The sequence below is a fragment of the Rhinatrema bivittatum genome, chromosome 11 (assembly GCF_901001135.1).
Source record: "Rhinatrema bivittatum chromosome 11, aRhiBiv1.1, whole genome shotgun sequence".
Classification (NCBI taxonomy): Eukaryota; Metazoa; Chordata; class Amphibia; order Gymnophiona; family Rhinatrematidae; genus Rhinatrema; species Rhinatrema bivittatum.
This window is the reverse complement of record NC_042625.1, coordinates 41,221,466-41,247,847: the sequence shown is the minus strand read 5'-3', so window position 1 is coordinate 41,247,847 and position 26,382 is coordinate 41,221,466. Positions and strand designations below refer to the sequence as shown.

The window sequence follows — 26,382 nt, the reverse complement described above, 5'->3', positions numbered from 1 at the left end:
CACTTTACTTGAGTAAGTGGGTTTTTGAAAATTGCTACAATATATGCCATTGACTTGTCTATAGGATTTACTCACATAAGTGCACTTTACTTGAGTAAATGGCTTTTGAAAATTGCTACAATAGTAGCTACATTTACGCATGTAACTCCTTTTGAAAATTACCCCCAGTGCTAAGTTATTCCACTTAATGACAATCATTGGAATTGCAAAGCTTAACATCCTATCGCTTTGCAAACAATCGGGCCGATTCAGTAAAGTCCGTGGGAGAGCGGGCGAATGCTCTCCCGGTGCGCGCACAGGTCACTCGCCTGTGCATGCGATTCAGTATTTAAAGGAGGCTCGCTGGTAGAAAGGGGCAAAAGGAGGCGCTAGGGACACTAACACATCCCTAGCGCCTCCTTTTGGCCCAGAGTGGCGGCTGTCAGCGGGGTGCGACAGGCAACGCTCAATTTTGCTGGCGTTGGTTCTCGAGCCCACTGACAGGACTCTGAAACTGGACGCCGGCAAAATTGAGTGTCTGGTTTTCGACCTGACAGCTGCAGGCAGACTTCAAATTTTATTTTTTTTTTACTTTTTTTTACCCTTCAGGACCTCCAACTTAATAGCGCCATGATATTAAGTCAGAGGGTGCCCAGAAAAGCAGTTTTTACTGCTTTTCTGTGCACTTTCCCGCTGCCCGAAGAAATTAGCGCCTACCTTTGGGTAGGCGCTAATTTCTGAAAGCAAAATCTGAGACTTGGCTGCACATTTTGTTTTCTGAATCGCACAGGAATACCTAATAGGGCCATCAACATGCATTTGCATGTTGAGGGCCCTATTAGGTTCGGTGGGTTGGACGTGCGTTTTTGGCCCCTTACTGGGTAAGGGAAAACGCGCATCCAATGGCAGGTTAACAGTGCGCTCAGTCGGAGCGCACTGTACTGTATCGGCCCGAATGTGATCTTTGCATCATTAGTGGCTCTAGCATTAAGGCTAACGCCATAACCATTTGCAGTAGATTCAGTGCCAGACAACACAATACTGGTCACAGGGAATAGTCCCGTGCTATTCCGTGTTGCATCTTGATGTTAGTGGATACCTGTAACACCCTCCCAGAGGTGGTGGTAAGGACAAAATCTGTAAATGACTTAAAGGGCATGACATAGTGTGGATCACTCAATACTAGATTTTGGAAATGAAAAAAGGGGAGCATGGAGGAGTAACTGGTCCTGAGTTGCAGTTACTACTGTTAACAGAAGGTATGGGATAACCTGCATAAAGTGGCAGATACTACCATGAGCCTTTTACTGGGCATATTAAATGGACCATTTAGTCTTTATCTGCCATGGAGAAATTACTATTTACCTGATAATTTCATTTTTGTTAGTGTAGACTCAGGACCAGTGGGTTATGCTCCCCTCCCACCACATGGAGACAGAGCAAGTCCAAGCACAGGGGTAGATCTTTAAAAAAATACGCGATCGCGTACTTTTGTTCACGCACCAGGCGGAACAAAAGTACGCTGGATTTTATAAGATACGCGCGTAGCCGCGTGTATCTTATAAAATCTGGGGTCGGCGCGTGCAAGGGGGTGCACATTTGTGCAACCTGCGTGCTCCGAGCCCAGTGCGCTCCAGCCCGATTTTGGAGCGGCCTCAGAGGGAACTTTCCTTCGCCCTCCCCCCCACCTTCCCCTCCCTAACCCCCCCCCCCCCCTAACTTTGTCAGCAAAGTTAAGCAGGCGTAACTTTGCACGTGCCGGCCAGCAGCCCCTCTCCGTCCTCCGGTCCCGGGGGCTGGTCCAGAGGCCTCGACCATGCCCCCGGGCCCGCCCCCGAAACACCACATTGTTTCAGGAATGCCCCTGGACACGCCCCCTCCCGCCCCTTTTCGAAAGCCCCGGGACTTACGCACGCCGGCGGCCTATGCAAAATAGGTGCGCTGGCGCGCGCAGGCCTTTTAAAATCCGCCCCACAGTATCTATACTCCTGCAGTGACCTCACCCTGCCACTGTTCTCTTATAAGAACATAATAAATTGCCAATCTGGGTCAGACCAAGGGTCCATCAAGCTCAGCATCCTGTTTCCAACCGTGGCCAAACCAGGCTGCAATTACCTAAACACTAAAAAGATCCCATGCTACTGCTGCCAGTAATAGCAGAAGCCATTCCCTAAGTCAACTTGATTAATAGCAGTTAATGAACTACTCCAAGAACTTATCCAAACCTTTTTTAAACCCAACTACACTAACCACATCCTCAGGCAACAAATTCAGAGCTTAATTGTGTGTTGAGTGAAAAAGAATTTCTCCAATTAGTTTTAAATGTGCTACTTGCTAACTTCATGAAGTGCCCCATAGTCCTATTATCCTCAAAAGCAACGGTGGACAGACTAACAAAAACTTGATTAAAAACAGTCAACCAGTACCATACTCAACCAAAAAAACACTGAACTCAAGCAAGGAACATATGTACCCCAATCTAGCGCCTGGATGAACCTTACCCTTAATTTCCTGGAACACATAGCCCCACAGGAGGACTATTGGCACACACATGTGGCAGCCAAGGGCAAGAAGCTGAGTCCTTGTGTCTACACTAAGGAAAAAAAATTATCAGGTAAGTAGTACCTTTCCTAGTGTGTAGACAGATGGACTCGGGACCAGTGGGATGTACCAAAGCTACTCCCCAACAGGGTGGGAGGCTGGCCACGGTCCAGTCAACACCACACATGCAAAGGCTGCATCCTTCCAGCCCTGCCCTTTCAGATGATAAAACCTGGAAAAAGTATGTAAGGAAGACCATGTCGCAGCTCAGCAAATGTTGACAGGAGACAATCTAACCTCCATCCATGACTCTGCCTGAGCCCTAGTGGAATGAACCTTTAATCTGAGTAGGCAACAGCTTCTCAGCATCCACATACACGGTCATGACTACCTCCTTAATCCAGCATCCACATACATGGTTATGACTACCTCCTTAATCCAGCATCCACATACACGGTCATGACTACCTCCTTAATCCAGCAATCTACAATAGCCCATAAAGCTGGCTTGCTCTGTCCTTTATGATGGATGGAAGCAAACAGGTGATCAGTCTTTTGGAAAGGTTCAGAAACTTCAGATACTGCATAACAAGTCTCTTGCCATCCAAGGGACACAGGTGGTGATACTCCTCCACATCCCTGACCTTATCCAGGGACGGCAAGGAAATTGACTGATTTAAATGAAAGTCTGAGATCACCTTAGCAAGAAGGATGGAACAGTACGCAGCTGTAATGTCCCTGGAGTCACCCAAAGGAAAGGCTCCTGGCCTGACAAGGTCTGCAGCTCGGAAATATGACACACAAAACATATAGCAACAAGGTAGGCGATCTAGAAAAGCCGTGAGCAAACATAGGAAAATAGATACCATAGAATGTCTTTTTCAATATCTTTATTGGCTGGAGACGTATGAAAATAATAAAATCGCCCGCCTCAGGCCGATGTGGCGAAACTCTGCCTGAGTGGGCAATTTTATTATTTTCATATGTCTCCAGCCAATAAAGATATTGAAAAAGACATTCTATGGTATCTATTTTCCTACGTTTGCTCACACAAAACATATAGCCATTAGCAACACTGTCTTCAAGGTCAACCGCAAGGAAAAGCTACACAGCAGTCAGAACATAAGGCCACCAAGACTCCCCAATGGAACCGGTAACCTCAGGGAGGCCTAAGATGCTTCACTCCCTTCAAAAAAAAAAAAAAAAAGGGCCACATTAGGATGAGATAAGGAATCGCCATTCACTGGGCCTCTGAAACAGGCAAGAGTTGCAACCTGTACCTTCAAAAAATTAAGGGCTAATCCTTTATTTAATCCATCCTGCAAAAATTCCAGAATGAGCACGACCTTAATCGGACAAGGAAGAACACCTTGATCCTCCCACTATGCCTCAAACAATCTCCAAACCCGGCACATAGGCCAAAGACGTGGAGAATGTCCAACCGCAGAACAAAGTAGCAATCATGGCAGAAGAATATCCGCGCTTCAACAAGCGAGCCCTCTCAAGGGCGAAATCATAAGACAAAACAGAGTCAGATCTTCATGAAGCACAGGTCCCTGCTGCAGCAGATTCTTGTGCAGCAAAAAGATGAAGGGGGAGGGGTTTCTCCCCACCAAGACTCTTCACAGATCTGCATACTACAGTCATCTGGGCCAATCTGGTGCCAAAAGGAGTACCAGCTCCCTGTGGCCTTTAATCCTGCAAACTATCCTGCCCAACAAAGGCCACGGAGGAAAGGCATAAAGCAACTTGTCTTCTAGCCAGACTCATACGACAGCATCTATGCCCCTTTCATACTTCAAAAGCAGTTGTTGCTTTGCTGAAGTTTAAAATAGATGTTATAGGAAGTCACCTCATAAAGGTACTCAGCCAGACTTGCCAAGAGTAATTTACTTGTTTCTTGCACTCAAAAATACACAGCACAGAGAAAGCTATGGGAATTAAAATCAAATAGATACAAGCATACCCTAAGTATGAAAAGATTGAAATATCTGGCTCAGAATGCAACACTAAATATCCCTCAAAGCTATGATCCCCCTTTGACATTCTTTTATTGGATAGGATGTGCTGTAAATCTTCAACATTGGTGCCAAAAATATAGCAACATGGACACCGTGTATATGCACACAATATAAGGATTTGATAGCTACTGAGACTTTTTTGGCCCAGTTTTCAAAGCCATTTACATGCAAACATTTTTATGGATGTAAATGGTTACTTAGAAAATTTGCTGTCTTGCATGCAAAGTGTTTGTGCATATTTGTATATATGCAAAAAAAGGCATTATGGGGGCAGAATTGGGAGTTACATGAATACTTTCCATTTTAAAATGTATGTATATCCACACCTATAAGTTATACTATACTAGGAACAGGGGTAACTTGTGCACTTTCCAATAATTTTCAAAATAGTATACATACATTCACTTTGAAAATTTGTGGAACATCTTCACCCTCTTTGAAAATTACCATCTAAAGGACCACTTTTCCACCTCTCCATGTCAGAGTTGCTTTATGAAATATTTACAAAGAAACATTCTAATTTCAATTTGAAGTTTTGTTTAGTAGGGTGTGTGTGTATGTATAAGCGTGTATGGGTATATATAATGGTTTCGCAGAGAAGAGCAACTTTACAATTTGAAAGCAAATTTAATGTAAAAGAGATACTGTCGTGAAGAACATTCACCTTTAATGCTGCCCATAAAGCAGAGGCAACTTCTCCTCGTAACAAATCTCCCTTTAATTCCCCTTCTGCTAAAGATAATGAAGCATATTTTCAAAAATTATGACAAATCACTGCCAGAGAAAGCATCAATATTAATGAAAGATAATCCTCCAGAAATTTTGACAAAGGCATCAAATATACAAAGTAAACTGGATAAACGCATGCAGACCCTGCACAGGTAAAGATATATACATGAGTACAAAACAGCTGTGAACATAGGAGTGGAGACTTCTCATATTCAGGACTGTGCCCACAATAGGCATTACTTCTAATACAAGAAACCAGCATAGGACAGAAAATGAGACCTAGGAATGAAATTAAGAGAAAGCAATGACCCCAAGACGCAAACAAGTTACTCAGACCAATCTAGCTACCACTACTTTGTTATAGTTGTCCTGCAACATATTTTTGATCACGTCTGCATTTAATTACTTTCCATTAAATTTGGTAGAATTGTTTCTGATCACCTTTAATCATTTATATTAAAGCACCATTGAATGATTAATAATCTTTTGATCTTGGAACTGATTAGGTCTATGGTGATAAAGACACAGATGGATTTTACAGAGGTGCGACATGTGCAAGGAGAGGGCTTATTCCATGCAACATGGTCTCTGAAATCCAGGCAGATGATGAAGAAATGATGGACCAGCTTCTAAAACAAGGATTTCTTCCTCTGAATACACCTGTAGAAAAAATAGGTAAAGGCAGTTACATAATGCATGAAAAGTTTGGATTGCTACCTTAGCGCTACCCGCAATAGCTCATTTAAAGCAGAAATGCATCCATCTGTTCAACCGGTCTGTGATATTCATGCATAAATTAAATGTCGTTTTGAGATGTAATTTATATGAAATGAAAATCAAATTCACATTTCTTCAAATTCTTAATGCCAATTTGTTCCTGAAGATTTAATTTCTAGACCGGTTGACCTCTACAAAACTTTCTAGACACAGAAAAAGATCTCCTTGCTTGGAATTATACAGTGCTGGCATGCTCTATACTTATTCCCTGCTTGTTTATTCATCATCCCTAGTACCATAGCCTAAAGGAACAATGGCCAAGGGTTATGGCTTTCAATGCAAAGAATTCAAGTATCTTGAAATATGATTTTGAAAATTCCCATTGTTACCCTTCATTTTATATTATCTTAATCAGTGATGAGCAAACAAATTTGAATAATAACAGTACAACTAGAACAAACTCGATATGACTATTTGCAGATCCACATCTCTATTCAAACATTTGCATAAATCTGAATAAAAAATATGTAACTTTTTAAACTGGGTCAAGCTAAATAATTATCTGAGTAAATTCAACTCTTATTTGCAGATCTAAAACTAAATTTGAAGCGAGTCAAAATAGTTTGTTCATCCCTGCTTAAAATAGCAGTACAATTTTCTAGCTTCCCTCCCCCTCAAGTTTTTTTTGAAATGTTACAACCAACTTGCATTGTATTTTAAAAAAACAAATTTATATCAGCCCTATTTTCTATTTTATCAAAATGTACCAAATTATTTGAAGTACTAAAGTATTTTGTACTTCCAGTATAGAGGGAAAAACCTTAGGCAGGCATTCCAAATGCATTCTGTCAAACTCTCTGCATTTCACCCTCTTCAAATACTATAGATGTGGAGCACAAAATGTTTTTTTATTACTTTTGATACTAAAGAAAAACTTTATATTAAATTTGCACCATCTTTTGTCCACCTGAAATTCTTAAGAATATAGATTTTGAATAGCTTCATACCTTTTCCTCTTCTTTTATTTGTATGCCTTCCTTTCCTGAAGTCAACTGTGATCGTTTCAAAGACAGCGTACACTCAGTGCACCGCAGGTCCAGAAAGTCTAAGAGAGGTCTGTGCTATGCAACACTAACTTGATTCAAGCTGTTACGTAGCTGCCATGCTTTGAGCTGTCCAAGAACTACTTTAATATTTCTTGCAAGTAAAACTAACAAGCATGCTTTTTTTTTCCTGCATTACTGTTGCACCATGATCACTTAAATGTTGCTTCTATCATGTTTTAAAAATTACACATCTACAATAAACCTTGGAAAGTTTTCATTTCAATCGACATTCATTTGGACAAAATTTTGGGACAATGCATAGTTGGTTTTTCATGCATGTTAGCTATAGTTGATGTTAACATGTAAATGAAAGTAGTTTATCTTGAGTTCCAATGCATAATCTTCCAAAATTCTAAGCAATGAAAAATAGTGAAGTTGAGAAAGGAAATGTCAGGTCATTTTCCCACCTAAATGAATAAATTCTGTGCAACCCCAACATAAATCTCTTTAGATATTACCAAGTTATAAAATGACTTGGTTGTATCTGTTGGTTGACAGATTACATCAGCATGTCCAGTTACATTAGAACCTCCTGGCTCATTCCAAACTTTTTATTTTTTTTTTTTTAAATACTATGCAATTAGGACACTTGGATATCATATTATGAATTATACAATGTCTCACAAATGGAGAAATTACTTACCTGATAATTTCGTTTTTCTTAGTGTAGACAGATGGACTCAGGACCAGTGGGTTTATGCTCCCCTGCCAGCAGATGGAGACGGAGCAAGCTGACGTCACAGTATATATAACCCTGCAGTGACCCCAGCCTGCTAGTATTCTCTTCAAAAGCAACTGTGGACAGACTAGCAAAAAAACTTGATTAAAAACAGGTAACCAGAACTGTATTCAACCAACTATAAACACTGAACTCACATAAGATCCTGGGTACCCCAAGCTAGGGACTGGATGAACATTTACCAGTAATCCCTTGGGACCCAGAGCCCCACAGGAGGACTGTTGACACACTCATGCGGCAGCTGAGGGTGGGCAGCTGAGTCCATCTGTCTAAACTAAGGAAAACAAAATTACCAGATAAGTAATTTCTCCATTTCCTAGTGTGTAGACAGATGGACTCAGGACCAGTGGGATGTACCAAAGCTACTCCCCAACAGGGTGGGAGGCTGGCCACGGTCCGGTCAACACCGCATGTGCAAAGACTGCATCCTCCCGGGCCTGCACATCCAGATGATAAAACCTGGAAAAAGTGTGTAAGGAGGACCACGTTGCAGCTTGGCAGATATCGATGGGAGACAACAGACGAACCTCAACCCATGACACTGCCTGAGCCCTAGTGGAATGATCTCTAACATGAGTAGGCAATGGCTTTCCAGCATCCACATATGCGGCCGTGACCACCTTAATCCAATGAGCTATGGTAGCCCACGAAGCCGGAGCACCCTGCTTACTCCAGTCATGGAGGACAAACCAGACTCAGACTTCCAGACACCGCATGCAAGATGCTTAACATCCAAGGAGTGCAAAAGACAAAACGCCTCTGCATCCCTGACCTTATCTAGGGATGGCAAGGAGATGGACTGATTCAAATGAAAAGTCCGAGACTATCTTGGGGCAAGAAGGATGGAACAGTATGCAGCTGTAACGCCCTGGGAGTCACTCGAAGGAACGGCTCTCGGCAAGATGTGCAGAAATATAGCCACTGGGAACACAATCTTCAAGGTCAACCACCATAAGGAAAAGCTACACAGTGATCGGAATGTAGGGCCCGCCAAAAAGTCTAGCATCAAATTAAGACTCCACAATAGAACCAGTAACCTCGAGGGAGACCTAAGGTGTTTCACTCCCTTCAAAAAATGGGCCACATCTGGTTAAGACACCAAGGAAACACCATTCACCAGGCCTCTGAAACAGGCAAGAGCCACAACCTGCACCTTCAAGGAATTAAGGGCCAAGCCTTTATACAATCCATCCTGCATAAAATCCAGAATGAGAGGGATCTTAACTGAATGAGGAAGAACACCACGCTCCTCATATCAGGCCTCAAAAACTCTCCAAACCTGCACATGAGCCAAGGAAGGGGAAAACTTACGAATGCAGAGTGAAGTGGCAATCACTGCAGAGGAATAACCACGCTTTAACAGGCAAGCCCTCTCAAGGGCCAAACCGAAAGAGAATAGAGTCAAATCCTCCTGAAGAACCAGTCCCTACTGAAGCAGATCTATGTGCGGCAGAACATGAAGGGGGGGCCTCCACTAGGAGTCGTTGCAAATCTGCATACCACGGATGCCTGTGCAAGTCCAGCATCACCAGGAATATTTGCCCCCTGTGGCCTTCGATCTTGTGAATTATCCTGCCCAACAAGGGCCATGGAAGAAAGGCAAAGCAATCTGTCTTCTGGCCAGACCTGTACAAGAGCCTCTATTCCCAGGACCACGGCTCTTTCCTGCGACTGTAGAAGCAAGGAACCTTCGCATTTTGAGAAGTCACCAGCAGGTCTAGGAACGGAAGGCTCCAGTGATCCACAATTAGCTGAAACGCCTTGGCTGACAACACCCACTCTCCTGGGTCCAGATTCTCCCTGAAAAGAAAGTCTGCTCTTACTTTATTTTTTCCTGCAGTTTGAGAGGCTGAGATCATCTGCAGATAACCACCTGCACATTCTATTAGCTGATCTATTTCCTGCGACACTTGCTGGCTCTTGGTTCCTCCCTGGCGATTGATATAGGCCACAGTCATAGCATTGTCCAACATCACGCAAACCACTTGATTCTGCAGCCTGTAGCTGAACTGCAAGCATGCCAGCCATGCCGCCCGGGCCTCCAGGTGATTGATGTTCCAGTGGTACTCTTTGGCATTCCAGTGCCCCTGGGCCGTTAACTCCAGACAGTGAGCCTTCCAACCTTGGAGACGCACATGTCGTGAGTACCAACCAGGCCAGAGAGGACAAGGGAACTCCCTTTCTCAGATGATCCTCCTGCAACCACCACTGGAGGCAGGAGCAGATTTCCATTGGCAAGTGGAGGCGAACTGCATAATCCTGAGACTGCAGGTTCCAATGGGATAGAGAGTACTGAAGAGGACACATATGCACCCCTTGCCCACTGCACCACTTCCAGGGTAGCTGCCATCAAGCCAAGTACCTGTAGGTAAGACAACACAGTCGGGCATATGATATTCATCAACTGACGCACTTGAGCCATCAATCTCTGGATCTGAACTTCTGGTAGAAAAAAACAACCCATGTTGAACCAGACCCAGAGATACTCCAATGATTGGGATGGTTGAAGATTGCTCTTGGTCAGGTTCACCACCCACCTGAGCTCCTGCAATAAGGAGATCACCTTGAATCAGCCAGTCAACCAAATAGGGGTGCAACAGGATTCCTTCTTTTCGCAAGGCCGCCATCACCACCACTATAATCTTGGAAAATGTTCTGGGAGTGGTGGCTAGACCAAAAGGCAGCACCCAAAACTGATAATGGTGCCCCAACACCGCAAAGTGTAGAAAATGTTGGTGTTCCAATCGGATGGAAATATGAAGGTTAGTCTCAGACAGATCCAAGGTGGTCATAAATTATCCCACTTGCACTGCCATTATTACATAGCGTAAGATTTCCATTTGAAAATGAGTCACCTTCAAGAGACGGTTGACCCTCTTGGGATCCAAGATGGGACGAAAGGAGCCCTCCTTCTTGGGCACAACAAAATAAATGGAATATCGCCCCATACTTTGAGACATGGGCCTTGGAGCTACAGCCCTGAGTCTGAGGAGCCTATGAAGCGTGGAGGCCACTGCCTGCTTCTGCGGGGAGTGGCAAGGGAACACCATGAACACATCCCGAGGAATACTGCAAAATTTCAGTACATACCCTTTGCGTATCTCCTCCAGTAACCACTGGTCCAACATGATCTCGACCCACCTCCGATAAAAGAGAGAGACGTCCCCCTATTTCCTGTTCCCTAAGGTGGGTTGGCAAACCTTCATTGGAAAGCTTGGGAAGGTCTACCACCTGAGCCTGCTCCTCTTGAGCTGCTGGGGACGAAAGGACTGAGACCTACCAAAAGACTGTAGGGATGAAAACACCTGGAACCCCGGAAATGACCCCTCATACCAAAGGGGCGCTATAACTGTTTCTTATCCTCTGGCAACTGAGGCACTGGAGGCTCACACCACTTACTGGCCAGTTTCTCCAATTTGTTCCCCAACAAGAGCAAGCCTTTAAAGAGCATCTTGGTAAGATTGGCTTTGGAAACTGTGTCAGCTGACCAATTTCACAATCAGAGTTGATGCCTGGCCACTATCACCGAAGCCACTCCTCTGGCTGAGGTCCGGACCAAATCACATCCTGCCTCTGCTAATAAGGCGGCAGTAGGCTCCATAACCGCTCTGGAATTCCCTCCAGACTCATCAGCCTCCTGAGAGAGAAGCAGGCAAGATCTCACCACTAGGACGCAACAGGAGGCAATCTGTAAATTCATTGCCACTGCCCCAAAGGGTTGTTTAAGAATAGCTTCATTCCTATCATGTACATCCTTCAAGGCTGCTCCTCCCTCCAAGGGGATAGTCTGTGCCGCTGGTATGTGCCGCTTAGACAGCACATACCAGAGCATCCATTTTGGGAAAATGCAAACACTCTCTCACAGCCAGATCCAGGGGGTACAGGCCTTCCAATGTCTGACCCACTTTAAAATTTGCCTCTGGGGCATCCCATTCCAGATCAATCAATTCCTGGATGGCATCCATTACCGGGAAAAAACAAGAGGCTTTACGTAAAGAAACCAAAATGGGATTCTACCTCGGTTCTGACATAGCATCTGAACCAGGTCAAGGTCTGGGAAATTAGGCCTGGCAGTTCATTACTATGAAAGAACCACACCATGGTTTAAAGGACAGTCCACTTGTTATGAAAGACTCCCTTGTAGATGCATTAGTTCATTAGCTCATGCTCTGCTCATGTTTATGCCCATCAACATTGTTCACTGTTACCTGTATCTCTCAATTTATCTTACTATTTATTTTTAGCTATTTTTTATATTTTTTAACATTATTTGACGAGTTACTGATGTCTATTTAATATTTACGTTCTTATGTTCAGAAACTCTGTTTAATGTAACGCCTTAACCGCGACGGTTTTGTTCAGTGGAAACAGACCTGATTTGATATTTGTATCGAGAATGTCGGTATATAAAAATTCTAAATAAATAAATAAATAATATGGTTCTAGCCCTGGAGGATTCTCCTCATCTTCCGGGGAATCAGGATCAACATCAGTGCCATCTAGATTCCTGCCAGGAACACCTGCAGGGAGCTGAGCGACCCCTGGCGCTTAAGCATAGGACTGGAAGAGGGAGGAGCCACTGTCTGAGGATCCAACTAGACAGACATGGGGGAAGCAGAGGACTGCGCCTTAAGAAAGGCTTGTAAGCCTTGAAAAAAATTCCACCCAAGAAAAAGCAGCCAGGTCCTGTTCAAGCCTAGAAGGAACTGGAGCTGGTCCCACAGAACTGCCCTCGCCAGCGGAGTCAGTCAAGTGGGATCTTGGCAACAGTGATCATAATATGATCAAATTTGATTTAATGACTGGAAGAGGAACAGTGTGCAAATCCAAGGCTCTCGTGCTAAACTTTCAAAAGGGAAACTTTGATAAAATGAGAAAAATTGTTAGAAAAAAACTGAAAGGAGCAGCTACAAAAGTAAAAAATGTCCAAGAGGCGTGGTCATTGTTAAAAAATACCATTCTAGAAGCACAGTCCAGATGTATTCCACACATTAAGAAAGGTGGAAAGAAGGCAAAACGATTACCGGCATGGTTAAAAGGGGAGGTGAAAGAAGCTATTTTAGCCAAAAGATCTTCATTCAAAAATTGGAAGAAGGATCCAACAGAAGAAAATAGGATAAAGCATATACATTGGCAAGTTAAATGTAAGACATTGATAAAGACAGGCTAAGAGAGAATTTGAAAAGAAGTTGGCTGTAGAGGCAAAAACTCACAGTAAAAACTTTTTTAAATATATCAGAAGCAGAAAGCCTGTGAGGGAGTCAGTTGGACCGTTAGATGATCGAGGGGTTAAAAGGGCACTTAGAGAAGATAAGGCCATCGCGGAAAGATTAAATGATTTCTTTGCTTCGGTGTTTACTGAAGAGGATGTTGGGGAGGTACCCGTAATGGAGAAGGTTTTCATGGGTAATTATTCAGATGGACTGAATCAAATCACGGTGAACCTAGAAGATGTGGTAGGCCTGATTGACAAACTGAAGAGTAGTAAATCACCCGGACCGGATGGTATACACCCCAGAGTTTTGAAGGAACTAAAAAATGAAATTTCAGATCTATTAGTAAAAATTTGTAACTTATCATTAAAATCATCCATTGTACCTGATGACTGGAGGATAGCAAATGTAACCCCAATATTTAAAAAGGACTCCAGGGCCGATCCGGGAAACTACAGACCGGTTAGCCTGACTTCAGTGCCAGGAAAAATAGTGGAAAGTGTTCTAAACATCAAAATCACAGAACATATAGAAAGACATGGTTTAATGGAACAAAGTCAGCATGGCTTTACCCAGGGCAAGTCTTGCCTCACAAATCTGCTTCACTTTTTTGAAGGAATTAATAAACATGTGGATAAAGGTGAACCGGTAGATATAGTATAATTGGATTTTCAGAAGGCATTTGACAAAGTTCCTCATGAGAGGCTTCTAGGAAAAGTAAAAAGTCATGGGATAGGTGGCGATGTCCTTTCGTGGATTGCAAACTGGCTAAAAGACAGGAAACAGAGAGTAGGATTAAATGGACAATTTTCTCAGTGGAAAGGAGTGGACAGTGGAGTGCCTCAGGGATCTGTATTGGGACCCTTACTTTTCAATATATTTATAAATGATCTGGAAAGAAATACGAAGAGTGAGATAATCAAATTTGCAGATGACACAAGGTTGTTCAGCGTAGTTGAATCACAGGCAGATTGTGATAAATTGCAGGAAGACCTTCTGAGGCTGGAGAATTGGGCATCCAAATGGCAGATGAAATTTGGTGTGGATGGGTGCAGGGTGATGCATGTAGGGAAGGGTAGCCCATGCTGTAGTTGTGCAGTGTTGGGTTCCATGTTAGGTGCTACAACCCAGGGGGGAGATCTAGGTGTCATGGTGGATGACACATTGAAGTCGTCGGTTCGGTGTGCTGCGGCAGTCGGAGGGGCAAACAGAATGTTGGGAATTGTTGGCGGGGGAATGGTGAATGGAACAGAGGGTGTCAGGGTAACTCTGTATCGCTCCATGGTGGGACCGCACCTTGAATACTGTGTAAGGTTCTGGTCGCCGCATCTCAAAAAAGATATAATTGCGATGGAGAAGGTACAGAGAAGGGCTACCAAAATGATAAAGGGAATGGAACACCTCCCCTATGAGGAAAGACTAAAGAAGTTAGGACTTTTCAGCTTGGAGAAGAGACGACTGAGGGGGGATATGATAGAGATGTTTAAAATCATGAGAGGTCTAGAACGGGTAGATGTGAATCGGTTATTTACTCTTTCGGATAGTAGAAAGACTAGGGGGCACTCCATGAAGTTAGCATGGGGCACATTTAAAACTAATCGGAGAAAGTTCTTTTTTACTCAACGCACAATTAAACTCTGGAATTTGTTGCCAGAGGATGTGGTTAGTGCAGTTAGTATAGCTGTGTTTAAAAAAGGATTGGATAAGTTCTTGGAGGAGAAGTCCATTACCTGCTATTAAGTTCACTTAGAGAATAGCCACTGCCATTAGCAATGGTAACATGGAATAGACTTAGTTTTTGGGTACTTGCCAGGTTCTTATGGCCTGGATTGGCCACTGTTGGAAACAGGATGCTGGGCTTGATGGACCCTTGGTCTGACCCAGTATGGCATTTTCTTATGTTCTTAACCAAGATCTGGCATCCCCCAGTCAAGGCCATGACCAACCCATCATCAGAATGGGAAGAGCCAGGCCTTGCAAAATCCGAGGAAGATAATTATCCCTAAGTGTCTGAGCAGCGCTGACACAGAATAAAAGTCAGGCCAGGCTGAGAAGCCCTAATATGACAGGCAACAGAAATAGGAAGATGTTTGGGCTTCTTGCTTACTGGCACCATCACTACGGTAAACGTGCGTTGGAATGGCTCATGCTCAAAAATGAAATGCACCCAAAAAATAAGCACCTAGAAGAAAGCATGGCAAGGCACACACACAACCTGTGTGCCAAGTTAAGCGCATAGAAGTTTGTGCGCGTAAAAAGTGCGCACCGCGTGCGCATAGCCAACACTGCACGAACTGATGGCCTCTAGAGGGCAGAACATGTACAAGAGTGCGTAAAAATGGCCACCAGCCCACCATGTGGCATGCAAAAAAGAAGCCTAAGTGCAGGTCCTAGCCCACTGGGGGCTACTCAACCTGCCAGGCTGCCCAGTTCCCCAACCCCCAATGGGAGCAGGATCGAATGTCAGCACAGTGCGCCGAGAATGGAGGAAGTCCTGAAACCCCTCTCTCTGATGCAGGTAAAACTTTTTTTTTCTTAATCTTATCTGGACTGTTTTCGGCTGAGGGGGGGAGAGCGCATCTGCGGTCACCGCTACGCTTGGCCTTCTGCACCATCTGCCTTTCAGCTGAACTAGCAGCTAAGTCCACTCCGGGAAACCTAGCTACCGGACCAAGGCACACCTCTGAGGGACCACAGAAAATGCCTCAGGATTTCTCAATTGGGGGAGGGACCTTTACCACAGGGGATCAGGGCTTTCTTTTCCTGAATTTAGAATTTCAAATTTCTCCTTTCAAAAAGCTCAAAGGAATCCCCATAGGGAGATGCACGTCCACCATCTGCTGGAGATGGAGAATACTGGCAGGCTAGGGTCATTGCAGGGTTATATATACTGTGATGTCAGCTTGCTCAGTCTCCATTTGCTAGCAGGGGAGCATAAACCCACGGTCCTGAGTCCATCTGTCTACATGCTAGGAAAAGTATTTACATCCTTGTACTTTTTCAATCTGTCTAAAAATACAAATCAAGATGCATTATAGTAGGATTTTTTTTACTGATTGACACAATATACTCCACCCTTTCATCATGAAAGGAAAATTATACAAATATTCTAAAAATAACAGAATAAAATGCAAAGTCCTGATTGCATAAGTCTTCACATCTTGTCACAGCAAACCCAAATTAGCTCCTGTTCAAAAGATTGCCTTAACAAGGTCCATAAGTTAAATAGAGCCCACCTGTGTCCAATTACAGTTGTTGAGCTGATATGAATATTCCTGGATGACAAATCAAGTTGTTTGTTATATGATATGAATATGAAGCAAGTGTCAAGCATGCCAAACAGGAAGCTGCAAAAAGAACACAAAAACAACATTATTCAGACAGCTTGCGGAAAGGCTGCAAAAAACTTCAACATGTTTGAATAACCCACAGATGGCAAACTCTGGTCCTCAAGATCCACAAATGGTCCTCGTTTTCAGGATACTCATAATGAATATACATGATATAAATCTGCATGCTCTGCCTGAGGTATACAAAATCTATCTTAAGCATATTCATTGTAGATATCCTGAAAACTAGGCCTGTTTGTGGCTCTTGAGGAAAAGAGTTGGCCACCCCTGGAATAGACCTGTGGGGGGCACTGTTAGTGTCTTGGTGCCAAACTATTTGCACTTTACAATGATGGACCTACCACCAATGTATCTAAGGTCAGTAGCTGCAGATTAAGGAAAAACTGCTATATGTCACTCTAAGGCCTATTATTACTTTAAAAAAAAAAAAAAAAAAAGAGATTTGTTGGTTGAGACTGGGGAAAATTTTGACTGTTCAACAATTTCAAGATTACTCCACAAACAAAGGGGGTCATTTTTCAAAATGCGGTAAGGCGTTTTCGCATGCGATAGGCCCTTAACGCATGCGAAAACGTGTTTACCGCATGCGATCGCACCATATCGTATGGTGCGATGCAAATTCCAAAAATGGGAGGAGAGTGGGCTGGGTTAGCCTCTCTGCGAAGAGCTATCGCACAGCCATAACGCAGATTTTAACTACACCTCTTTGAAATGTGTTAGGCAGTGCGATAGCGGCCGTGAGAGAGAGAGAGAGAGAGAGAGAGAGAGAGAGAGAGAGAGAGAGAGAGAGAGAGAGAGTGGCCATAATATCATGGCCCATAGGCAGGTATTTGTATCCCTAGGGTAGGCCCACCTAGTAACTCGAGGTGGGGATTAGGTAAGTGTGTAGGGGGTTAGGGGCCACTTTGACATGCTACGTGACACCTACGAACAGAACAATGGTCACTGACCACTGTTCACCATCCTGACCACTGTTCTGTTCGTAGGTGTCACGTAGCATGTCAAAGTGGCCCCTAACCCCCTAAACACTTACCTAATCCCCACCTCGAGTTACTAGGTGGGCCTACCCTAGGGATACAAATACCTGCCTATGGGCCATGATATTATGGCCAGTCTCTCTCTCTCTCTGAAAAACTGGTCCCCCAGTGGTTGAATGCAGGAAATACATCAGGTTTGGCACTTATCGCAGAATCTGAAATGGTATCGCAATGTGCACTAACTTAGCTCTTCGCACAGGTAATTATCGCAAATTGTGATAAATACTATATTAGCATAAAACACGCCCCTTTTGCTATCGCATGCGGTACTTACCGCTTTTTGATAAATCCAGGCCAAAGTTTGCATGAGAGGGTGCCAGGAAGGAAGCTATTGCTTAAGAAAAGCCATTATGTATCATACCATTTACAAAGAAACATTTAAGGGACAATGTACACATGGGAGGGTTCGTAGTCTGATGAAATCAAAGTGGAATCTTTTGGTCAATATTAAGCCAGGTGTGGCATAAAATATAAAAAATCGATCATGTCAACATCATCCCTACAATAGGAGGCTCATTAATAAATTGAATAGCCTGGGGGTAGGTCCCCATCATAGCAGCCTGGATTAGAAAGTGGTTGAATGATAGAAGACAGAGGGTAATAGTACTTCACATGAGAAGGGTGCTAAGTGGAGTACCTCTGGGATCATCTGTTCCCTATCTTTGTAAGTGATTCTGTGGGGTTAAAGGGAAAAGTTTGTCTTTTTTTCGGAAACTTAGTCAGTGTCAACTCCCCTGAAGAAGCGGACAGAATGAAAAGTGATCTAAGGAAACTTGGCGAGATCTAATAGTTGTTAGTTAATTTTTAGTGCCAAAAAGTGCAGTCATGCACTTTGGGTTCAGAATTCAAAGGGAATGGTATGTGGCAGATGCCTGGTGAGGCAGTGATGAGCACCAACCAGGAGGGGGGGATTTTAGTGTGACAGTGTCAGATAATATCCAGGTGGCAAGGAAGATAGGGAGATATGATAGACATTTAAATACTTGAAAAGGTTTAATGCTCAGGAAGCCAAGTTTTTCAATGGAAAGCTATAGAACTAGGTGTCACTATATGAAACTCCAAGGAGGCAGATTCAGGAAGAATATCAGGAGGTATTTCTTTTCCACAGAGAGGGTGGTGGATGCTAGCAATGCCCTCCTGGAGGTAATGATTACAAGGGAAGTGGCAGACTTCAAAAAAGCATGGGCTAAACACAGTGGATTCCCTGAAGGCATCAGAATGGTAATGAGGGAACTGCACAGCCTTCACAGAGCAATAATGCAACCTAGGCCAAGAGTGATATCCTGCATGGCATGGGAAACCCGCATGGAGCAGCAGTGGAAACTCTAAATTGGGCACAGTGGGATTGATTGGCAGTTAGATTACATGGGGGAATTGGATCTACTTTGGGTAAATGCACTGCTGGGCAGACAATGTGGGCCTTTTGGGCTTTATCTGCTGTCATTTACTATGTAAGCATGATGGTGGCAACTTGTTATTGGGATACTTTGCAGAAGCAAGGACAAGGAGGCTTTTAGATCAAGGGAAAAATGGATTGTGCACAGTAGAGGCAGATCCTGGAAGAAAATCTGTTCTAGTCAACCATAGACCACCTGCTGTGGAGAAGATTCACCTTTCAGCAGCTCAACAAACCCAACCCCAACCAAAACCAACAATAGAGGGATTCAGCAAGAAAATAGTGAACATTCGAGTAGCCCAGTCAATGCCCAGATCGCCATAGAATTCAAAATCAGTGGCAAAACTTGACTACAGTTCACAGCTGATCTCTACTATCCTGTTTAGGTAGGGAATAGCCACTGCTATTAATTGCATCAGTAGCATGGGATCTTCTTAGTGTTTGGGTAATTGCCAGGTTCTTGTGGCCTGGTTTGGCCTCTGTTGGAAACAGGATGCTGGGCTAGATGGACCCTTGGTCTGACCCAGCATTGCAATTTCTTATGTTCTTATGTACACTTTTGCTAAGATCAGGCAAAAACTGCACCATCAATACAGAACAGTCAAAATGTACAACCCCCAAATCACAATTCTTTAAAAACATTTTTAAAATACCAAAAATAAATTGCGCCCATAAATTGTATTTATTCAATTAATGAGAACAATTTTTTTTTTATTTTTACAATACCAAGAAAGTCTCAATGTCAAAATAAATTTCACTTATAAAGTATAATTAATTACCCCACCCATTCCCTCATCACTAAAGACCCACACATAAGTGCAAAAATGCAAGAAAATCACATTAAAAACTGCTTAAACAAATTTCAAAGTCCATTCCTAGGAAGGAGAACTTCAAACAGAGCACTTAGCTTATATTGATGTCCACAGGAATTCTGATGTTAATGAATATCGGATGTGTGATGTCAAATGTTCACATTCCAATATTCAATGTGCAGTGTTGCAATCAAAAAAACTTTGAAGTTTATCACATTATACGTGTGACTCATGAGTAAAGAATAACGACTAGCCTTTAAAAGACTATGTCATAACAGATTTTTATCTCAGCATCCAAGGATGTATCACTGCACTGGTAGAAACCTCCTTGTGCAAACTGGGAGGCTTTTTCTCTGCAGCGGTCACTTTTATGTGAACATCCAAAATTTAATTAATGAATGACCATAAAGATGCATTCAGTTGTTTCAACTGAAGGAAAACTACACCGGTATTTGCTAGTCACTCCTTAGATTAGTGTGTATCAAATTCCATGCCGTTATTTTGATGATTTTGATAAGACGACGACAACACACACAGCAAGTTTGCCGGTCACTCTTAAGGTATAAATAATCCGAAAAAGCACAGAAAATTCAAACATGGCTGTTAAACTTGATCATGAAGAGAAATAAATCGCCTGTTTGATGGACTCCCACGCCCTGCATCAGGGGATTCCGATTAAGTCTAAGCAAATAAAAAAGCATAAAGAAAACAAGACAAAAGGCTATAAAAAAAAAATTATTAATGTATGTCAACCATTATTAAGCACACTCACCTCCATCCAAACCATATACTGAGGAAAACGCCCAAGTAAGTGTGAACCATTAAAAGGGACACAACACCATCACAGTCCCCTGTAACAATAGGGGGGAGGCACGTATTGCCAATCTGCATAAAGTAACGCCACCCCTATTAGCTAAATACACAATCTGTCTTGAAAGAGAACACATACAACTCCATCCAATATTTAAGTATATGAAAAAAGAGGACCGGTTAGAGGAAAGGACTAACATTCATGTCTAAAGGTCCTATCTAAAACATGGACCTGAAAGGAAGAGCAAGCTAATAAGACCTAGAAGAAGAAACAGGGATACTACCTGCGAAAAATCAAAAGAAAAAGCTCCAATATACTTTCTTATTCAAACCCTCAGGAGCCATCGTCTTCCATCCATAATATATTGGGCTTGGTAGTGTGTCCATCAGTGCTCGTGCATGTTCCCCAGCCCACCAATAGATGGCACAGGCGGCCCCCTGGCCACCTTGGAGGCTCAAACACGCCTTACAGCGGCCATGTCACAACACCAGCTACAAGAGGTACTTACTGGGGAATTCAGCGCTACTGCGGAATGCAGACTTTGCGCAGAATTCCTCCTTCCCGCAGATTTCCTCCCTCACCAGAAGACTATTCAAATCGCAGGACAGGCAGAAAATAGCAGAGGAGACCCTGGCATGCCGCGAACAGAGCGCATCCCGCGGCACAAGCTCCGTTCACGGTGAAGATGAAGGCCTGGTGTGCTGTTTGTGGTGAAAAGGGAAGGGCCCTGTGTGCCGTGATCGGCGCACCTGGGCCTTCATCTTCGCCGCGAATGGAGCCATGTGCCGCAGGACACGCTCCTCCGTTTGCGGCATGCCGGGATCTCCACTGCTATTTTCTGCTCAAGGCGAAAATGGAAGGCCCCGTGTGCCGCAAATGGTGCGCCGGGCCTTCATCTTAGCTGTGAATGGCGCACCGTGCTTTCATCTTCGCTGCGAATGGTGCAGGTCCAGCGGCATGCCGGTGAGAGAATGTGTGTCAGGGAGGGGAGGGTGAGAGAGCATGGGGGGATGCCGGTGAGAATGTGTGTGTGTGTGTGTGTGGGGGGGGGGGGTGACAGAGAGCATGGTTGGTAAGATGGGGGTGGGGAGGGTGTGACAGAGCATGGGAGGGTAAGAGAGGGTGGGTGGGGAGATGCTTGAGTGTGGGTTTCAGAGCGAGGGAGCCTTTATGAGGGGAGGGGGATGCAGGTGAGAGAGAATGTGTATATGAGAGAGGAGAGGGGATGTGGGGGAGTGTGAGAGAGCATGTGTGCCAAAAAAAAAGGCTCTCTGCCGTTGCTAGTTTAAATATATAAGACTGTTCCTGTATCCTAATTTTAAGGGTTGAATTGTTTTCCCAATATATAAAAGATTGCAGGGGCACCAAACTAAATAAATGACCCCTGCTGTTTCACAAGTAGAAAAGGACAATAAATGAAAGGGCCAGCAATTAGGGAAACATAGAACATCACCATTAAATGACACTTGGCAAATATTACAATGTCCTCTCTTAAAACAACCTTTTTGATTCTCCCTATCCCTGTCCCCCTCTCCTCCCCCCCCCCCTCCCTGTCTATAATTGGAATGGACAAGTCTCTGAAATTCCTTGCCTGTTTCAAGACTAAAATAGGACCTTTTTAAACACCTGCTGTAATTGCAGAATATCCCAATGGGTTCAGATGCTCTGCTGAATTCTCCAGGTGGCAAGAGAAAAAGGGAGGACACACACCAGATTCACAGAATCTGAAGGGGGGGGGGGGGGAGAGACTGTAAAAGCAGGTTACTCGTGGCCCATCTGCCCCTTTTGTAAGACCGATTCAAAACAGTGATGGGATAGCCCCTCATTTTGAATCTTTGGAACATTTCAGATGCTCTCTCTCAATATTCATCTGTTGTGGAGCACAGTTTCCTTAGTCTTAAAAACTGACCAATTGGTAAATTCTGTCTAAGTTTAACAGGATGACAGTTTGTATAATGAAGTAATGCGCTGCGGTCTGTCTTTTCTGAAAATGGAAAAATGAAAACCTCCCTCATTATAATTGATAGAGATATCAAGAAAATCAACCTGCGTTTTACTAAGGTTATAGGAAAACTGCAGGTTGGAATCTTGAGTGTTCAACCAAATTGAAAAACCCTTCTAGATCCTTAACCTCCCCAGACCACAAAAGAATATAATCATCGATGTACCTCTTCCACAACACAATATTACTTTTATACGGGCATATTGAAAACATTTTTATTCAAAAACTCCTATGTATAAATTAGCAATATCGGGAGCCATAGATGCCCCCAAAGCAACACCCTTTATTTGTTGGAAAAGGGTCTGGTCAAACTTTAAAAAATTCTCATATAGCAAAGGGCAAAAAGTCTATTAAGAAATGAGTTGGCACACGAACTGCTTCTACTCTTTGATTCAAAAAGAATTGTGCCAACTCTATCGCACTATCCTGGGGAATGTTAGTATATAGGGAGGCCACGTCAGTAGTGACCATCACCAAATTAGGAATGGGAACATTCAATTGTTCCAAAATGATGATATGTCCTGAATCTCTGATAGGAGGGCAATTGAATAACAAAATTCCGCAAAAGTATAAAAATAGATAATGGCTCCAACAGAAGACAAAGGACAGGGCAAACTGGAAATGGTACCCTAAGAAAAGATAGTTCTTTTTTCTGTAATCCAACCATTGTGTGGCTTCCTCAATAGTCAATTTTTTTTAAATATCAATTTAATATTAATTTCAGAAAAATTTCTTTTTACCAAATCAATAAAAGTAAAAGGGCGTTCTTCCTGGGTCCCTCCAGGTCCTATGGATCCTATCATTGCTACTATCAAAAGATCATGCCCTGTGCACGCCAAAAAATAACTTAAGTCTCAAAATAAGTATGAATTTCTGCAGTGCTATGTGAAATTGAAACTCATCAGGAACATTAGTGGGTACAAAGGACAATCCTTTGTTCAACACCTCACTTTGGTCACCAGATATATTTTTTTGAAGAAAGATTTACCACAAGCTATATGTCTATCATCTGAGATCTGGTCTTCAGTCTGTAATCTTCTTGTTGGTATTTCCTGGGGCCCCGGGATCATTCTGTAATTCCCCTGTAGCTGCCCCCTCCTCATGGGGGTGGGGGTGGATCCCCTGGGTCTGCTAAAAAAGAACATGTGCTATCGTTTTGAAAACTCTTTTCCCCTTCTTCACCTGAAGAACCATCAGAGGATCCCTAAAAAGTGACTCTCTTATATTTAGGCTTATGCCCCTGTGGACCCATCCATTGATAAACATTCCCTCTTTTGTAGTCACTCTCATCACAAACAAACTTTGCATGTTTGTATTTGCGAAGTTTGTTGGTGAAATCATCCATTTGTATCTTTAATTCCAGTTCATATTTTTCAAGAGATTCCCTCTAAAGGAGACCCCATATTGTCTAATTCCTTACGGATAGATTCTGCCATCTTTTGTGCTTTTCTAATAATCAGTAGCATAATATCCAAAGCACATTTGTTAAGGATCTTATTCTAATCTGATACAAAATCTGTATCTTCACTATATAGCTGGGGTTCTTTTTGAATTCTAAGTCCCCAGGGGATCCTCTCAGAAAGACAATATTCAATAAGGGTGCCTGATTTTAACTCTGTACGAATTAGCCGTTTATGTGTGGGTCTTTAGTGATGAGAGAATAGTTAGGGGTGGTGTGAGAGTGAACTTTTCGGTGAGTGTGGATGTGTGGGGTAATTATATTTTATAATTTATAAGTGAAATTAATTTTGACATTGAGAATTTTTCTTGGTATTGTAAAAAAAAAATAAAATTTTTTTTTCTCATTAATTGAATGCAATTTATGGACAATTTATTTTTGTTATTTTTAAATTTTTCTTTAAAGAATTGTGATTTTGGGATCATACATTTTGACTGTTCTGATTTGTAGTTTGACCTTTTATAATAGGACAGCAGGGATGATCTGGGCGTTTTGTCAATAGGGACATCTATTCTACATAACTCATGGCAGAAGTGGCTTGCCCCACATATTTTGTGTGGGTGTGTGAAGACATACAAGGATTTGGGGTTTTTTTTACATTCGGATTAGTTCTATGATCATGTCTATGATGAAATGTAGAATATGCAGTGTAGTTCAGTAAAACAAACTCCTACTGTAATGAGAAATTGCTACTTAATTTCCTTTTCTTTAGTATAAACAGGTGGATCCAGAACAAGTGGGTTATGCAGAAATGGAGCAAAACTTGATTATTAACAAATAATCATTCCAGCATTCAGACAACAGGAAAACACTGAGCTCAGACAAAATGTATTTACACTAGTCTAGGGACTGGATTAACACTTACCAGTAATGCCTGGAACACGGAGCCACACAGGAGGATAATAGTACAACCCGCCGGCAGCCAAGGGTGGGAAGGTGGATCCACCTGTCTATACTAAAGAAAAGGAAATTATCAGGTAAGTAGTAATTTTAAATTTCTTAGCGTTTAGACAGGTGGATCCAAAGCAAGTGGGACATACCAAAGCTACTTCCGAACAGAGCGGGAAGCTGCCTGTGGTTCAGTCAAAACCGCACATGTGAAGGCTGCGTCCTCCCAGGCCTGCACATCCAGCCAAAAGTACCTGGAAAAGGTATGTAAGGAGGACCACATCACAGCTCGGCAAATATCAATAGGAGACATAAGAACATAAATTGCCATACTGGGTAAGACCAGGGTCCATCAAGCCCAGTATCCTGTTTCCAACAATGGCCAATCCAAGCTACAAGTACTTGGCAAGTACCCAAACACTAAGTAGATCTCATGCTACTGATGCCAGTAATAGCAGTGGCTATTCTCTAGGTCAACTTTTTTAATAGCAGTTAATGGACTTCTCCTCCAAGAACTTATGCAAACCTTTTTTTTAAACCCAGCTACACTAAATACATCCTCTGGCAACAAATTCCAGAGCTTAATTGTGCATTGAGTGAAAAAGGATTTTATCCAATTAGTTTTAAATGTGCTACTTGTTAACTTAATAGAAAGACTAGGGGGGCACTCCATGATTTGAAAGAGTAAATAACCAATTCACATTTACCTGTTTTAGACCTCTCATGATTTTAAAGGCCTCTATCGTATCCCTCCTCAGCCATCTCTTCTCCAAGCTGAACAACCCTAACCTTTTTAGCCTTTCCTCATGGAGAGCTGTTCCATTCCCTTTATCATTTTAGTCACCCTTCTCTGTACCTTCTCCAGTGCAATTACCGTATATCTTTTTTCTAAGCAGCGGCGACCAGAATCATACACGGTACTCAGTGTGGTCTCACCATGGAGTGATATAGAGGCATTATGACATTTTTCTATTTTAATCACCATTTCCTTCTTAATGCCTAATATTCTGTTTGTTTTTGGTCTGCCGCAGCACACTGAGTCAACGATTTTAAAGTATTATCCACTGACGCCTAGATCTTTTCCCTGTGTGGTAGTTCCTAATATGGAACCTAACATCGTGTAACTACAGCATCGGTTATTTTTCTCTACATGCATCACCTTGCACTTGTCCACATTAAATTTTATCTGACATTTGGATGCCCAGTCTTCCAAAGTCCTCCTGCAATTTATCACAATCCACTTGTCATTTAACTACTTCGAATAATTTTGTATCATCTGCAAATTTGATTACCTAACTTGTCGTATTCCTTTCCAGATCATTTATAAATATGTTAAAATCACCAGTCCAAGTACAGATCCCTGAGGCACGCCACTGAAAAAATTGACCATTTAATCCTACTGTTTCCTATCTTTTAACCAATTTGTAATCCATGAAAGGACACCACCTCCTGTCCCATGACTTTTTAGTTTTCTAAGAAGTCTCACATGAGGGACTTTGTCAAATGCCTTCTGGAAATCCAAAGACACTACATCTACTGGTTCACCTTTATCCAAGAGGCATGATTTCCCTTGGGTAAATCCA

General features: G+C 42.8%; 1 protein-coding gene across 13 annotated transcripts in view; it reads left to right on the top strand.

Annotated features, from left to right (window-relative positions):
- Positions 1 to 26,382, top strand: part of RIMBP2 (RIMS binding protein 2) — a 438,584-nt gene that overhangs the window by 376,512 nt on the left and 35,690 nt on the right. For 7 of the 13 annotated variants that reach the window (XM_029619911.1, XM_029619907.1, XM_029619906.1 and 4 more), the window contains 2 exons: positions 5,776 to 5,944; positions 7,035 to 7,100. In XM_029619911.1, coding sequence (XP_029475771.1) covers positions 5,776 to 5,944; positions 7,035 to 7,100 — 235 coding nt within the window. The remainder of the gene's footprint in view (positions 1 to 5,775; positions 5,945 to 7,034; positions 7,101 to 26,382) is intronic. The other 6 variants (XM_029619910.1, XM_029619908.1, XM_029619915.1 and 3 more) reach the window with 1 other exon arrangement.